Below are 16,081 nucleotides of genomic sequence, written 5' to 3' on the forward strand. Positions count from 1 at the left end.
AAGTGGTACCCATGTGCTCCGGAATAAAACACAAGACCATTTTCTGGAAATTTATATAATTTTTCCAGGAAAGAGTCAAATTGTAAGTAAATAAATAAAGTTAATACCTGAGGAGACAAGCTTTGAAAGATAAAATAAATTCTTGGTATTTCCTAGGGACGAAAGAGTTTCTACCTGTTTGAAGCTGTCACACAACTTGGAAACTGACCTAGGGACACTCTGAATGAGCAGAGGATGCTTAAATTCTTCCCTTGAAAAATCAGACTGAACCAAAGAAACATCTGAACAATGAGAAAACCTGCTGAGTTACCAAGTTCTTTTTCAGAGTGATAAAATTCTTTATTTTTCCTCTGGGTAACTGTTTAAAGTTAACTTCATCCTCAAATCTGAATCTGGATTACAGACCCATGCATAGAGTCCTGCTTCTCTAAACGCCAACATAACTTACACAGCACTTCCCAGTCCACGCTGTCTTAACTTTGTCCGGTCATGCCATAAACAAGGATTAGCTTGACTTACTCATTTCTTTCCAGATTTATGACCAGTTCTCTGCTTTCCAATTGCATGCGAACATTCAACACTTCTGGATGATCCTGAAAGATAAACAAGAGGAGTTGGTTGAAAAACATTTGGCTCTGACTTACCAATATCAGGCTATGCTCCTCTGGCAGTCAGCAGAGAGAAACATCCACGTTCCCCTTTGGAACATTCGGAGACTTCAAGTACAGAAGAGCAGAGGAGCAGCTGGAAATGTGACACCAGGCCCTGACATGGCCTCTAAACCCCTTTCCTTCCATCACATACCCTAGGGCCCCTTCTCCATCGCACACGGCCCATGGATTCCTTCCTGGATCCTCCTTGTCTCTATGAAGGGCACCTTCCTTTCCCCAGCTGCTCATATGAGAAACTAGAAGGTGAACTTTTTAATTACCTTGTGGCCCCCTCACCCTCACCAACTCCATCTAATCCAAGAGGAAGTCCTGTTGAGCAGCCCCTGAAGTTCCAGTCCTAGTGACCAGCTCAACCACAATCGTCTCTCACCCTGGATTCCTGCAAAGCCTTCCAATTTCCTCCATGTCCACCTATGCTCTCTTCCTCTTCATTCCCCAATGACAGTGGAGGGATACCTTTAAAATCACCACCTGATCAATCCACCCATGCTTAAAACAAACCACACTGACAAGACACCAATGCTTTAGCATGGTCTGGAGCTCACTGCCTCCACATCCACCTACACAGCCTTCTCCTCGCTCACCTGGTGCTAGCCCAGGCCTTGGGAGCTCCTCTCCCAAGAACCGAGGTGCAGTCCGTTCCTAAGGATGAGTCCACCTAAGAAAAGCCAAATGCCATGGCAGCCCTGTGCACAAATTGAGTTTCTTAGCAGTTTAGGAAAAGTGTGGGGGAGGCACCCCCCAGGACAGGACCGCTGCCTTGTGGGCCTCTGGGTCTGAACATCAGCCCAGTATGCGCACCACAGGTGACCACTGCCTTGCAGATCATGGACACCCTCCTTAAATCAGAGCTGAATTCAGTGGCATTGGCTCTGTCTGCCTTTGCTTTGTGAATTCTTTGGGTTCTATGCTTTTATGAGAGCTATGAGAATAAAACTTTATATGTAGTTTTCTAATATTTTGTATTTGAAAGGCAGTATTACTACAAGAATCCAAGGGACATTTTATTTTATTTTATTTATTTTTGGGGGGGGGCAGTTGAGGAGATTTTTTTTTTCTTTAATTTTTATTGTTGGTTGTTCAAAACATTACATAGTTCTTGGCAAATCATATTTCACACTTTGATTCAAGTGGGTTATGAACTCCCATTTTTACCCCGTATACAGATTGCAGCATCACATCGGTTACACATCCACTGTTTTACATATTGCTATACTAGTGTCTGTTGTATTCTGCTGCCTTTCCTATCCTCTACTATCCCCCATCCCCTCCCCTCCCATCTTCTCTCTCTACCCCATCTACTGTAATTCATTTCTCCCCCCCCAAGGGACATTTTAAAAATACGATGTTTCAACTAGATGACGAATTAACCATCCACATGTGACACTTAAGACAAAACGAACTGCAAATTCCAAATAGCCGACATTAAAAAATTAGTTAAAAATGAAACAAAATGTGAAAAAACCCACAAGTGAAGGTCCCATGAGTTTTGGAGAAATGACAAAGCCTACATTAACTAATGCACATCACTAGTGTGGAATTATAAAGCCCCCATTGTTAGCGTGGCCCTCTGACATCTTCTTGTGGCCTTACTATGTCTAATATGGTAGCCACCAGCCACATATGGCCATTTAAATTTAAACAAAATAACATTCAGTTCATTGGTTGCACCAGATGCGTTTTAGAACTCAGCAGCTGCACGTGGTAAGCAGACAGCACAGATGTGGAACCCTTGCACCTGCACAGAAAGGTCTTATATTTTGTTATTTATATATGACAGCAGAATGCTTTACAATTCTCATTACACATGTAGAGCACAATTTTTCATACCTCTGGTTGTATACAAAGTATATTCACACCAATTCATGTCAGACGGCTCCGAATGAGGCTCCCTCACCTGCAGGGTCCATTTGCTTCCCGAGTGGGGGGTCTTCAGGGAGCATCAGCAGGTGCAAACCCAAGGTTAGGGTTTCATGTGCCTGGAGGTGGCTCTCCTACTTAACTATCATCATCCATATAAATTATTATCTTCTACATCATATGGATCTATACATTGTAATGATTTAAAATAATATCCTTTTAGTTGATGGATGATATTATTTTAAATAATGACTTGAACTTGAGAGTTAAACAGGTGAATTCCCATATATATGAAATGTTTGTGCACTTTTCTGGGTTTTAGACAGGATTTTTTAAACATATTTTTTAATTTTTTTTTTTTTACACAAACACAGTTCTTAGTTTTTGTATTTTGACACTGTCTGGTGTTTATAAGAACTGCATGGATTTCTGGTGTTTGCTGAACTTTTAAAAATTAATATTACTATTCAATCCTATGTAACATTAAACACACACCACATCCTTGTAACAGTTTGCAGAAATGTTTTTTGTTTTGTGTCAGGGATTTTTCCCTATATACTCACTGACCCTCAGATTTAATTACCAACACTTACACCATGCTTACCAACACTTCATGAGTAATACAAACTCATTAATCATATCTTAGAAAAACAAGATTATTAATTAGTTTATAATAAAATATCAAACAAAGTCTCAATATTCTGTCAAGAGGTGCCCAAACACCATATGTATGTATCTTCATCTAACTGTTTTGCATGTGTGTATATATAAATATTACTTTAGTTACAAATTGCATTTGCCTAAGATATTGACACATAAAGCACTGTCTTAAAGAGAAATCCTGACAATTGTATTTATAAATAAAAATAAAGTGCTGGGGATATAGCTCAGGGATAGAGCAAGTGCTTAGCATATATAAAGGTCTGAGTTTGATCCCCAACACCACTAATAAATAATTTGCAGCACCCTTTAACCTGAAATAAGTGAGCTATTTAAATATCAATATTTGTGCTAATTCTACATCAACGTCATGCCAACGTCAACATGTTTGAAAGAATACATTCCCCCCCCCCCCAGGAAGATGAGAAAAATCTCTCTGTGTATATCTTAGTGGATGTATGGAGAGTAGAGGAGAAATCCAATGGGGACAGGGAACAGAGAGCTACATTATTTCAAAACCACTAATTGCATTAGACCTCTTAGCTTAAAAGCATGCATTCATCCCACTTTCTCTTGATTGTTAGCCACTGGAGATAATGAACTGTTGCTGGTGAAATACACCATTTCTATTTTTTAAAATGATATAGTGATTATCCTAATGGAACCGTATTTGTGCTGAATGCCTAAAGAACTGCATTTACTGAATAAATCCATTAAGTGCTAATCAATAGACCAGATGCGTTTGGGCAATAATTATAATTCTATCTTTTAAGTTTGGAAAAGTAAATCTGAAGGAGTATATAAAAATGTGTGTGGCTTTAGAAAACAACAATAAAATAATTGCCAGGGCACTTCCCACCCAGCTGAAAGCAAAAAATGACCAAAATCTCTGAAGCCCTCTGGGTGTGTCCAGGTGGGGCCTCTGGGGTGGGGTGTGCTTATCTTTGCCTTATTAGTAGATGAATGTTCCTTCACTCCATATCCTTCTGAATGTCTGGCAAAACGTAATGTCCGTCAAGACCAATCTGCCGAGTGTGATCTTGTGCCCACGGGTTTCAGCGTCTGCGTCCCTGGTTAGTAAGGTCTTGTGTTCCTGGGAGCCCTGGCTCTCCTCTTTGGGAAAGGCCAGCTCATGCTTTGACCCTGGCCCTTCCTCCAGTCTCTGTCCATTGTCTTGTCCCTGTTAACTTGTATCTTCTGGATGCTACTCCCGCGTCTGTTACGTGGGTCACAGATCCTCCTTGTGTGGCGTGTCCTTTCACCCCCTTTCCTGTGTGCTGGTGAAAGAGTGACGTCATTTTAATAAGCCCCTTCCTGATTTCAACGTTTGTGCCTCATTGGAGAAACTCTTCCCTGCTCCGAGGTCAAAGAGTGGCCCGTGCCGCCCGCCTGCCTCCTTCCCGTCCCCCAGCTCTGCCTTGCCCACTGCGGCTTCTCCCCCCACTGGGCTGGGTGTAGAGCAGGACTCCGCTTTCAGAGCTGATCGCCCCAGCACCACGTGGGAAAGCACCTGTCTGCCTTTCCCACCCCGTCGCGGCCCGTGGTGTCCCCCGCTCTATCACGAGTCCTGGCATTGGGGAGGGTGGGTCTTCTTGCTGTCCCCCGCAGCACCCAGCCCCGGCCTCCAGTCTTCCAGCTGCCCTTCTTGGTGTGGAGAAGGCGGCCCTCGGGCTTCTCGGCCAGACGGGTCTCTTCTCGACAACTGCTTTCACGACCTTCCTTCTCGTCCATGTCCGTGTTCCACGTGACCGCAGGAAGTGTAAGCGCAGGCTTCTTTCATTTCTTCTCTTCTGCCTGTCCTCCTTGGGAGAAGGGAATGCCCCCCCACCTCTCTTCCTCGTTCCCCTGTGCACACCATCTTTCCCAGCAGTGCTGCGCCAAAGGCAGGTGGGAGACAGACAGCAGGGAGCGGCTCAGGACTAGGGACACACGGACAAGAGGGGCTCAAGGCCAGGGCTGGGAGCAGGGCACCATCAAGAGCAGTCAGAGGGCCAGCAGGTGCTCCCCAAAAAGGGCCCACAGAGAGCTGGGACAGGGGTCTGTGGGGTGGACAGAGAACAGGGCCAGCTCCCATGGGATGCTTGTGGGCAGCAGTGAAGGAGAGATCTGTGCAGAGAGGACCACTGGGCCTTGGGGCAAGTTCTCTTCAAAGCCAACGAAAAAAGTCACAGCAACACCAACAGCTTCCTCCAGAGGCTTAAGGAAGACGGTCCTTAAATTGTAAAGGGACGAGGGAATCTGGGTAGTTTCCCTATTGTATGCCTCTTCAGCGCATGCACGAATGTGCTGTACGTGTGTGTGTCGTGTGTACACAGGTCATAATGCAGGCCTCTTCAACATCCCGATTCCTTTTTTTTAATTTAAAAAAAATTATATATATATATATATATATATATATATATATATATCAGTTGTAGATAAACACACAGCATATTTATTTTTATGGGGTGCTGAGGATCAAACTCAGTGCCTCACGCATGCGAGGTAAGCGTTTTACCATTGAGCTACAGCCTCAGTCCCCCCACCCTCCGCCCCAACTTCTTACACAGTATTTTAAGAGCTCTCACTGTTTTCACTTCCGCTCCACTCCCAATTCTGCCCTGGACTCAGCTCCAAGTCCCTTCTTGGAGCATGTGGGCAGGGAGACAAAGCCCAGGCTGACACAGCATTTTCCCAGGGTCTTCTTTTCCTCCCAGGACATAAAACTTTGTCCCTGGGCCACATTTATCAGACACTCCACCTTGAAGGTCTGATCTGCCGAGGCCAAGGGCTCCCTCCTAGGCCCTCAGCTGCCTGGCTGCAGAGGTGCCCCACAGAGCACTGGGCCAGGGCGGCCAACTGACTGCAATATTCACAGATGGGTAAAAAGTGATTTATTGATCAGCCATAGTTTCTTCTTCCTCTTGGCATCTTGCATGTTGTCCTGCCCTTTAATTGGTGTAATTGGGAAATCACCCAAACTTGAGTTTCAATTATGTCACCCATAATGGCTGTAAAAATTTCTGGAGTCCATAAGTCTAGATCTACATAGATGCAGGGGTGCATATCCTCCTTCTTATTTCCATCTGATGGACAGAATGATGCAAAGCACCATCTCCTTGGTCTTTGTCCTTAAAGCATATCCAATTTTCAATGACTTAGAAAAATCTGCCTCTGATCATGAAGTTGAAATCATGGGCACTGGAATGGCAGCAGAGTTTGTGGGCAGGAGGGAATCACCACTCAGTGACCATGTCCACTCCTGTGGCACCCTGTAGGTCATCCTTTCAAAGACTGTGGCCCATCCTGAGCCAAAGCCATTCATCTTAACTGTCGATACTGGAAGCTCAGAGAGCTTTAATTTTTCAGGCAGAACAACGATATTAAAATATTGCATCCAAGGGAACTCTGAAATAACCAGGTCCCTCTCTAGCACTAAATAAATGCTTCCAACGGCAGCCCTGGCATTCACGGGGCACAGGGGAGTCATTTATTGCTATGAATATTTAGAGGAAATCTTGATCATCACTTGAATATTAGTGCACTACTTCCAGAGCCAGGAAGACAGGCACACGGTGGAGTTTAGAGAGGACACAGTTGAATTAACTGTGGCATAACCTGAGAAGGAGCCAGGACCCTGCGGCATTGTCATGGGATGTCCCTGGCTGGGGCCCATTAGTTATCAACACAAGTGATGATGATTTTTATCTGTGAGTTGTTATTTTTTTTTTCAATGGAAAATTGACATTAGCAAACAACTTGTCAAAACGAGCAGTATCACCCATTCTTTGGTAGAAACTGCTTTTGAAAAATATGTAATGCAGCTTCAGGGCATCTGTGGGTTGTGGCTGGACATTTGTAGCATGGACGCTTCTCAGTCCTCTGCAGCATAACCACTCTACTGCACCAGCCGCTTCCCCTTCCCTCTTCCCACCAGGGAAAGACTCGCCACAGCTTCCTTTGGCCCAGGCACTGTTCCCAGCCCAGTTCCTGATCCTGCTGCCTCAGGTGTGATCCTTAAATCTGCAGCAAATGCTTTCAGTTTTCCTTCAGATCTGTGTAGCTGTGGTTTGAGTATCTTAAGGCCTTGCACAGCCATCTGCCTGTTTCATCTTATGTCTCCCCCTGCATCTGAGAGCTGCAGGATGACCGTCCACTGAGACATCCCGTGCACCTGGGAACCACAGCAATTCTGTCAGCCCTGCACTTTCTTCTAGGAGTTGCAAAGTCTCTGGTATAATTCCAAGGTCTCTGATCCATTTTGAGTTGATTTTTGTGCAGGATGAGAGATAAAGATCTAGTTTCATTCTTCTACATATAAATAACCAGTTGTCCCAGCACCGTTTATTAAAAAGGCTATATTTTTCTCCAGTATATGTTTTGCCACCTTTGTGTTAAAAAGGCTGTACTTTTCTCCAGTGTATTTTTGCCACCTTTGTCAAGGACCAGGTGACTGTGTCTGTGTGGGATGGTTTGTCTTCTATTCTGTATCATTGGTTGTGGGCCTGTTTTTATGCTAGGGCCATGCATTTTCTGTTACTATCGCTCTGTAATATTGTTTGAAGTCAGGTATTGTGATGCCTCTGGCAATGCTTTTTGACTTAGAATTGCCTTGGCTATTCTTTGGGTCTTCTATTCTTCCAAATGAATTTTAAGCCTCCCTTTTCTAGTTTTGTGAAGAATGTCATTGGTATATTGATGAGGATTGCATTGAGCTATAGATTGCCTTTGGCAATATGGCCATTTTAACACTTAGTTCTGCCTGTTCATGAACATGGGAAGTCTTTCCATCTTCTAGTGTATTCTTCAATTTCTTCTGTAGTTTTTATTGTAGAGGTCTTTTCACTTCATTGCTTAGATTTCTTTCTTTTTTTTTTAAAGGCTCTTGGGAATGGGATTATTTTCCTAGTTTCTTTCTCAGCAGATTCATTATTGGTGTATACTAAAGCTACTGATTTTTGTAGGTTAACTTTGTAACCAGATACTTTGCTGAATTTGTTTATTTGCTCTTACTCTCTTCTGGTTAAGTATTTTGGATCTTCTGAGCATAGGATCATATCATCTACAAACAGTGATACATTTGACTTCTTCCTTTCTTATTTTATCAGTTTTATTTCCTTCTCCTGCCTAATTACTCTGGCTAAAATTTCTAGTACTATGTTAAATAGAAGTAGTGAGAGTGGACATCTTGGTCTTTTTCCAAATTTAAAGTGAGAGTGGACATCTTGGTCTTTTTCCAAATTGTTCATGGTCTATTTTTGCCTGGAAAATAGAATCTTGCACAGTCCTTGTCCACACATGCTTTGAAGTCCAGAGTAGGATGCCCTGGGGACACTATGATGTCTGTTTGGGTTTTGTCATATAGAACCTTTATGATGTTGAGCTAGGTTCTTTCTATCCTTAGGTTTTTTTTTTTTTTTTTTAATCATGAATAGGTGCTGAATTTTGTTACAGGCTTTTTCTGCATCTATCGAGATGACCAAGTGACTTCTGTCATTAATTCTATTTATGTGATGAAGTACATTTATTTATATGCATATTTTAAACCATCTTTGCATTTCTGGGGTAAAACCACCTTGGTCATGATGTATAACCATCTTAATATGCTGTTGAATATAATTTGCTAATGTTTTATTAAGGATTTTTGCATCTAACTTTATTGGGGATATTGGTCTGCAGTTTTCTTTCCTTGATGTGTCATGATTTGGTTTTTCTATGAGTGTGATAGAATGAATTTGGACATATTCCATTCCTTTATAGTTCATGGAATAATTTGAGAAGCATTGGCATTAGTTCTCCTTTAAAGGTCTGATAGAATTCAGCTGAGAATCCATCTGTTCTGGGCTTTTCTTTGTTTGAAGGCATTTTATTACTGCTTCTATCTCATTCCTTGTTATTGATCTTTTAAGGTTTTCTCCGTCCTTTTGATTCAATTTTGGCAGGTCATGTGTGTCTAGAAGTGTATCCATTTCTTCTAGGTTTTCCAATTTATTGGCGTATACATTTTCAAAAAAAGTCCCCAATGATTCTCAGGGTTTCTGTGATGTCTGTGGTGATTTCTCCTTTTTTAACTCTAATTTTATTAATTTGGGTCTTCTCTCTTTTTCTTTTGGTTAGTTTAGCAAAGAGATTATCAATCTTGTTTTTCTTTTGAAAGAACCAACTCATTTCATTGATCCTTAGTATTTTTTAATTCTCTATTTCATTGATCTTGACTCTGATCATAATTATTTCCTTCCTTCTGCTGGCTTTGGAATTGGTGTGTTCTTTTTCCAAGGGCCTTGAAATCCATCATTAGGCTGTTTATCTGGGGGTTTTCTGATATTCTAATGTAGGCAGAGTTAGAAACTTTCCTCTCGGAGTTGCCTTTCACAGTGTCCCAAAGTTCTGGTATGTTGTGTCACTATGCTTGTTTGAGGCTAAGAATTTTTAAATTTCTCCCCTGGTTTTTTTATGCCACTCATGTGTCATTCAGAAATGTATAATTCAATCTCCACATGTTGATATAGTTTCTGTAGGTTTTTTTCCCCCCTTTGGTGTTGATTTCTAATTTCATTCCATTCTGATCAAGTAAGATGCAAGGAATCATATTGATCTTTAAAAATTTATTTAGTTGCTTTGTGGCGTGAAACATCAGAAATCTGTTTCCTTCTTGAGTTCACAAGTCGGGTTGGAAGGGGAAAGTGACCATGTGACTTAACAAGGCAGTCTGGAAAACAGGGGGATGCAGATGCCTCGAACACACCTGAAATTCAGCTTCTATCTGACCACTCCCTCCCTATCCATCACAAAGAGGGGGACTGGGAGAAATCCTCCGGTGGTTTCCACCAGAATTCCCCAGCTTAGTGATGCTCTTTCTTAAGGCCAATTGATGGTGAACTATTGTACTTTTCTAAGCCATGGGCCTGGCACCCCAGGGCCTCTTGCTCAGCAGGAGCTCATTCCTAGCTTGCTCACTGTAGGACAGGCCAAGCCCAGGTCTCAGGTCCTGCTGATCCTCCACTGAAGTGCCCTGTTGGGGTGCTTTGTGTGGCCTAACCACCAGCTGTGGGCCTGGACCTCACTGCCTCTGACAGGCCCTGACATCTAGTGGGGCTGTTTGCTCCCGCCCACCAGTTCTGCCTCTTCCTGGAGTATTTCATCATCTGCAGTAATTTTTTAGTTTTTATTTCACTAGTTCATGGTCTATTTTTGCCTGGAAAATAGAATCTTGCACAGTCCTTGTCCACACATGCTTTGAAGTCCAGAGTAGGATGCCCTGGGGACAGCTGTGGGTAAAGGATACAGGTGGGAACCCAGGCCTTTGAAAACAGCCTTAAGTTCTGTTCCGAGGAGAGGAGGCAGGGCTCCTTCCCTCTTCCCCTCTCCCTTGATGGGGACAGAACACAGCACATGTCACATGAGCATACTATTCTCCCCCAGAGCTATATCCCCATTCCTGAGACTGAAAGAAAAATGACCAATGCGCTCATTCCTAGCTTGGTTCCCCAGCATCACTAGCGCTCTAGAGAATTCTGGGTCATCCTGCTCATCTTTAGACCTTAATAATGAAGAATCCAGAACAGGACACAGAGAGAGGTAAAGGCAGCAGAAGAACAAAAGGACTTTTGATAAAATGTAAATAATGTAAAATACAAGGCAAAGGGTGGAGGGGTGGAGCCGAGAGAGGTCATCAGGGCTGTGACGATGGGGTGGTGTTAAGAAGGCAGGGTAGGGAGAGTGCAGCTCTGCCTCCAGGGCTGACCACCAGAGCCAGGAAATAGGTTATCTTACTTGGAAAAAGGGATGCGAAGGTGTAATTAAGTTCAGGGACCTTGGGACAGGGACACTATCCTGAAATATTTGGTAAACTCAATGTAATCACAAAGGTCCTTAGAAGCAGCCAAACTTTCATTGCTGGGGTCAGAAACATGGAATGAGAGAAGGGGCTGACCAGGCTGCACACTTCGAAGAGGTAGCAAGGTAATCAGAGCCTGGGAAGAGCGCCCCACCCCAGCCTACAGGAGACAGAGATCTATCCATCAGCCTCAAAGAGCAGAATTCTGCCAACAGCTCAAGTGGGCAGGAAAGGGAGGGATCCTCCCTCCGGCCTCTGCCAAAGAAGACATCCCGCCTTCTTTCAACCCAGTGAGATTGGAAGCAGTAGCTCCGCCCCGCCAGACTGGACTTCTGACCCAGAGAACTGGGAGATAATGAATGGGTATTGTTTTAAGTCAGCTAAGGCCTGGCAATTTGTTATAGCAGCACTCAAATACCAAACATATCATCCAAATATAATTGGGATGATCAGTATGATATTCAAATGATAAATGTCTGGAAACTCTCATGCATGATAAGATGACAGCACATTCTTACTACAGAAACACAGTTCCAAATGAGACTGCCGCCTCAGCCTGACTGTGATGAGACGCCATTCCACTTGTTATTTATTGCTATTTACCTGGATTGCACCCCTCTTATAAAAGCTTTTTGTATTCAGATCTAAATGGGCATAATAAATTGGTTTTTAAGGTTTTCTGAAAGGCATGTTTATGAATTGAAGGTCTATTTGTAAGCCAGGTACTGAGCACTTGATGATGGGAAGCAAATTGGCTTTTCCCTCCTTCCACAGGAGAAGATGATCTTATGTAATATATGTATATATATTTACATCTTTATCTATATCTCTATATCTACATCCAGTGTCATAGAAGGAGATAGAAGCTTCTAAAACCCCTGTGCAGATACAGAGCAAATATGTGAATATGCTTCATGCTGATGTGAAATGTTTTATAGGCAATAACTCCTAAGCTTGCTTACTGATATAATCAGGATATCAAAATCTTATAAACCAGCATTGCTTTTTGGAATGGCTTGCCTACTCTTACAAGACAGCCAGCCGTGAATTAGCACACGCTGTGTTTATTAACCAGAAAGCTTGGTTTCCAATTCAAAGTTCATTTATCTAACTAATTTGATGTCTGGAAACATTCATGTACCATTTTTTTCCCCCTACAAACATTTCAAAACTGTCAGTCAGGGGAAGTTAATAGCTTAAGTTTCTGGTTTGTTTGCATGGGAGCTCCAGAGAATACCCCATTCACATGTTGACTAAGCGCCATTTACAAAGCATCATTGTGATCTCTTTCAAATAAACATTAGCAGAATATAATAAGCCCTTTAAAGCGTAATCCTGCTATTGATCACAGCAGCACTGCCAAGTGGCTGTGGACTAAGTGAAGCCAAGTGCAAACAAGTTTTTCTATTATAAACAGGGTCACAGCTAATTGCTAACTTTTTGTAAACCCATTCTAATTGCATCATGAAGATTCAGGTTCCAGGCCTCACAGAGACCTGGCAAAGAAAATTCACATTTCGCAACATTCAGACAAACACTCAAGTAGGAGGATCACCTTGGCTTGCCTGTCCTCTGTTTCTTGGGGTGCTGGAGCCTCGGAATCTGGAGAGAGAGGAGCAGGAAGAAGAGGTGAGGGCTGCAGGTGGGGCTGGTGAAGGAACCCCATGGAGTTGGGAGAACAGAGCACGAAAGAGCAGAGTCAGGGGTGTGGTCCAAGCAGCCTGGTCCCAGTCTTAAGACTCTCAGACTCAAGAAGAGCAAGGCAAGGACTCTGCTCCTTTTAAGTCACCTGGCTGGTTATGTGGCCTCTGGGAGCCACCACGTGGACCCTTATGTCACTGGAGTATTACAAGGACACTGCACTCCTTGAGGATGTGGTTTTCCATCTCTAGCCCAGGCCTGTTTGGGACAGTGTGGTCCTCAGTCAGGATACTTTGCTAAGTGGAAACTGGGATTCAAATCATTTCCTGTTAAAATAGTTTAGTCATGAAGTCCACTGACACTTATGGAAGCCTGGTCCTCTAGGTAGAAAACCCTCAATTCCAAACCTCTCCAGCCTCTCTCTGGAGCTCAGCACGTGTGCCACAAACATCCTGCAAGATGTGCCCAACAGGTTCTCAGCAGCAACTCAAATCTGCTGTGTTGAAACTCACCAGCACGTCGTGCACCTACCCCAACATCCCCAAGGGATTCCTCGTCTTTGACCCTCTTCTTTTCCCATTGCCATCTTTACCCTTTGGGACCACTCTGGTACCATCTTCTGAAGCATCGCTTTCTCTTAGCTTTGTGCTGAGGGACAGTGGACCTCTGTGCCTCCTCCTCTAGACTCTGCAATTCCCCTGCTGTATGGTCCTCATTCCACCTCTCCTCCTAACTGTGCTGTCAACCAGTCCCAGACAGAGGCTCCTCATTGCGGGATGGAGTTAAGTCCCAATCAGTGCACAGTAATTTGAAAGAACACTTACTACTCCTGACCTACTGAGGCTTATACCTCAGTGCAGCACATCCAAGAGCACTGTTGATCCCCCCGTGTTGTCAAGTCCACCACGCGACCAGCACGCTGGTTTCATTAAAGAGGTTCGTAGCATAGAAGTTAACTAGTGAGATCAAAATAAACACACAGACTCAATTACCTTTTTCTATGACCAGGTCCGAGACAGCTCTCCCCTCTGGCTCTCCCCTCGAAAGGGGGGGGGGGGGAGCAAGGCTTACTCAGGACTAGCAGGAGAGAGAGAGAGCACACCAGGGAGTAGCCTTTTATTGGGGAACAAGAAATTCAGGGGGAAATTCCATCCAATGAAGGTCGAGGGGGGCAGCATTCCAAGGTCAGGATCAGTGATTGATCTCAGGGTCAATGGTCAGTCACACCCCCACAGGGACGGGCTCTCGCACCTGGAGAGGGTGGGGATTAGCTCCGACACAGTTTGGCCAGAGCGCCTCACACCCAATCAGGGAGGTGCTCAATCACATGCGAGAATGGCTTCCCACAGTCTAGGGGACTGGGAGCCATGGCTCGCCATTGCTGCTTAGAGCCGATAATAGTGCATAATGTGAGCCCGGGAAAGGAGCAAGATTCAAAATCCAAAGTCTGGTTTTCATGAGTGCACTATCATAAAGTTGAGAAACCCTAAATCTTATGCTCATAGGTTGGGACCCTCTGTGCACTGTTCCCCAAGATGCTTAATGTGGGGCTCAATACTCACTGCCCCCTTCATCTGGGTTTCCTGAGCATCCCATACACCTCGGTCTGCAATCCCTTTGATTTATATGGTATAAAGACGACAGCTAGAAGAGAGGATCTGGAATGTCCTCATCTCTAGGAAATGATAAACGCTTGAAATGATGGATCATCTAATATCTCTAGTGGATCCTTACACAGTGCGTACTTGTACTAAAACATCGCACTGTACCTTATGAAGACATTCAATTACCTGTCAACCTTAACAAGTCAAAGAGCACCTAGACGATGGCATGGAGTACAGACACGCGTGGCATGAACGAGCACCTCGTTCCTTCCTTCGCCCCCCCCTACTTCCTGAATACCCCCCAACCTTCGACACCCCCAGATGCCGCTGGCCCCCGGGTATCCCTGATGGCTCAGGTGGAGCTCCCCTCTCCAGTCTCTGCAGCTGCGCCCTCCCTGGGCTACCGGCTCCTTGAGGCCCTGGCTGACTGGGAATCCATCAAGCTGCCATGGGCCCTGCTTCCCTGTACACAGAAAGCACAACATCAGTGCTTTTTATTGACACTGTGGGTGCGCTATGAAATGCTGTTCACTCATTCCTCTATTGAATTTTTAACATAGCAGTCCTGGTAGTGTGCTAAATACAGCCTGCCTTCCTTGGTAACCAGTCTCGGTCTCTACTAGAAAGTTTAGTCATCATCTTCCTGTGCTGAACAAATGACTATACCCGCCTACTTGGTTGTTGATGTTGTGTTGACAGCTTAGGTACTGAGATGTGCCCTTGACATAGGCAATTTTCAGATCAAAGTGGACAATCCAGTCCTCACAGAGGTGGGGTCCGGAATGACCACACGTATGTGGCTACCAAATCCTTGGCCCATTTTGGGCCTTACTGGATCCACCCATTTGAAAAGAAACCCGAGTGGAAATGTGTCTGCATTTAAGAGGTCACTGTGAAAACTGCAGGACTTCTACCAGGACAATACTGACAGGCTCAAGGGGGACGTGATAACGGAGATGACAGTGATGGCTGTGCCCTCGCTTCATTTGCTTTGGGGAAGATCAGGAGGGCTGCAGAGGGCTGCCCAAGGCTCCTTCCCAGTCCTTCAGGGAAGAGCAGAGATCTGTTCCCTTCCTAAGAGTGACCTTTTAAAAGTAATGCAAAGTCAGGCAAATCACCAACTGAACTGGAAGCCAAAACTAAATAATGTTGAGTCAGCCCAAGGGAAAACAGAGGAAGAGACAGGACAGCTAACAGATGCAGCCGATGGGTGTGAGCAGCATGTACCTGACCTCGACTTCCAAACAGTGAAAAACAAAGTTCCCTTATTCTCTGGAGATAGAATGTCATACAGGGATTCTTGAAAATATCTTCTCTGCTGAAAAATCTTTTATTTACAATGATTTCAAAGAGAATAGTTGAGAATACCTTTCTGGTGAATCGCTAGCTAGAAGACAGGATCGCCCATGTGCGTTCCCCTTGTTGGGGGCAGGAGGCTCTTGACCCAGGTGCGCTGGAACAGGACAGAACTGCTGCCTGGCCCTGGGGTTGGAGGGAAAGGCTTCCCTGCTGAAGCCTTATCAATAGAAAACCCAGGTTTAGTGGGGAAGGAAAGTGGTCCATAAAACCCACCAGCAGTTTCGCGTGAAATTAGAATTCATCTTTCCATGACCTCCTCTCCTTCCCCGCAAATGATTTAGGATCACACAGACCTCGGGTGGAATCTGAGCTCCACCACGTTCTCAGTGAAACCCAGTCCTTGTTAGACTCTCTGAGCTCCAGTTTCCTCATCTGTAAATCATAATATACACAGTTGGGAGGATTAAACCCCACAGTTGATACCACTCTGTGGACAAGGCTGGCACATAGGGAGCCCTTCACATGGTTGA

At 44.3% G+C, this 16,081-nt stretch overlaps 1 protein-coding gene across 1 annotated transcript in view; it reads right to left on the reverse strand.

Moving 5' to 3' along the window:
• Nucleotides 1-16,081, reverse strand: part of Adam12 (ADAM metallopeptidase domain 12) — a 326,149-nt gene that overhangs the window by 219,922 nt on the left and 90,146 nt on the right. The window contains exon 3 of the mRNA XM_046448791.2: nucleotides 520-593. Within this exon, the coding sequence (XP_046304747.1) occupies nucleotides 520-593 (74 nt within the window). The remainder of the gene's footprint in view (nucleotides 1-519; nucleotides 594-16,081) is intronic.

The sequence above is a fragment of the Marmota monax genome, unplaced genomic scaffold (genome assembly GCF_021218885.2).
Source record: "Marmota monax isolate L192 unplaced genomic scaffold, Marmota_monax_Labrador192_F-V1.1 WCK01_AAM20220418_F8-fsc00076, whole genome shotgun sequence".
In the NCBI taxonomy this organism is placed as follows: domain Eukaryota; kingdom Metazoa; phylum Chordata; class Mammalia; order Rodentia; family Sciuridae; genus Marmota; species Marmota monax.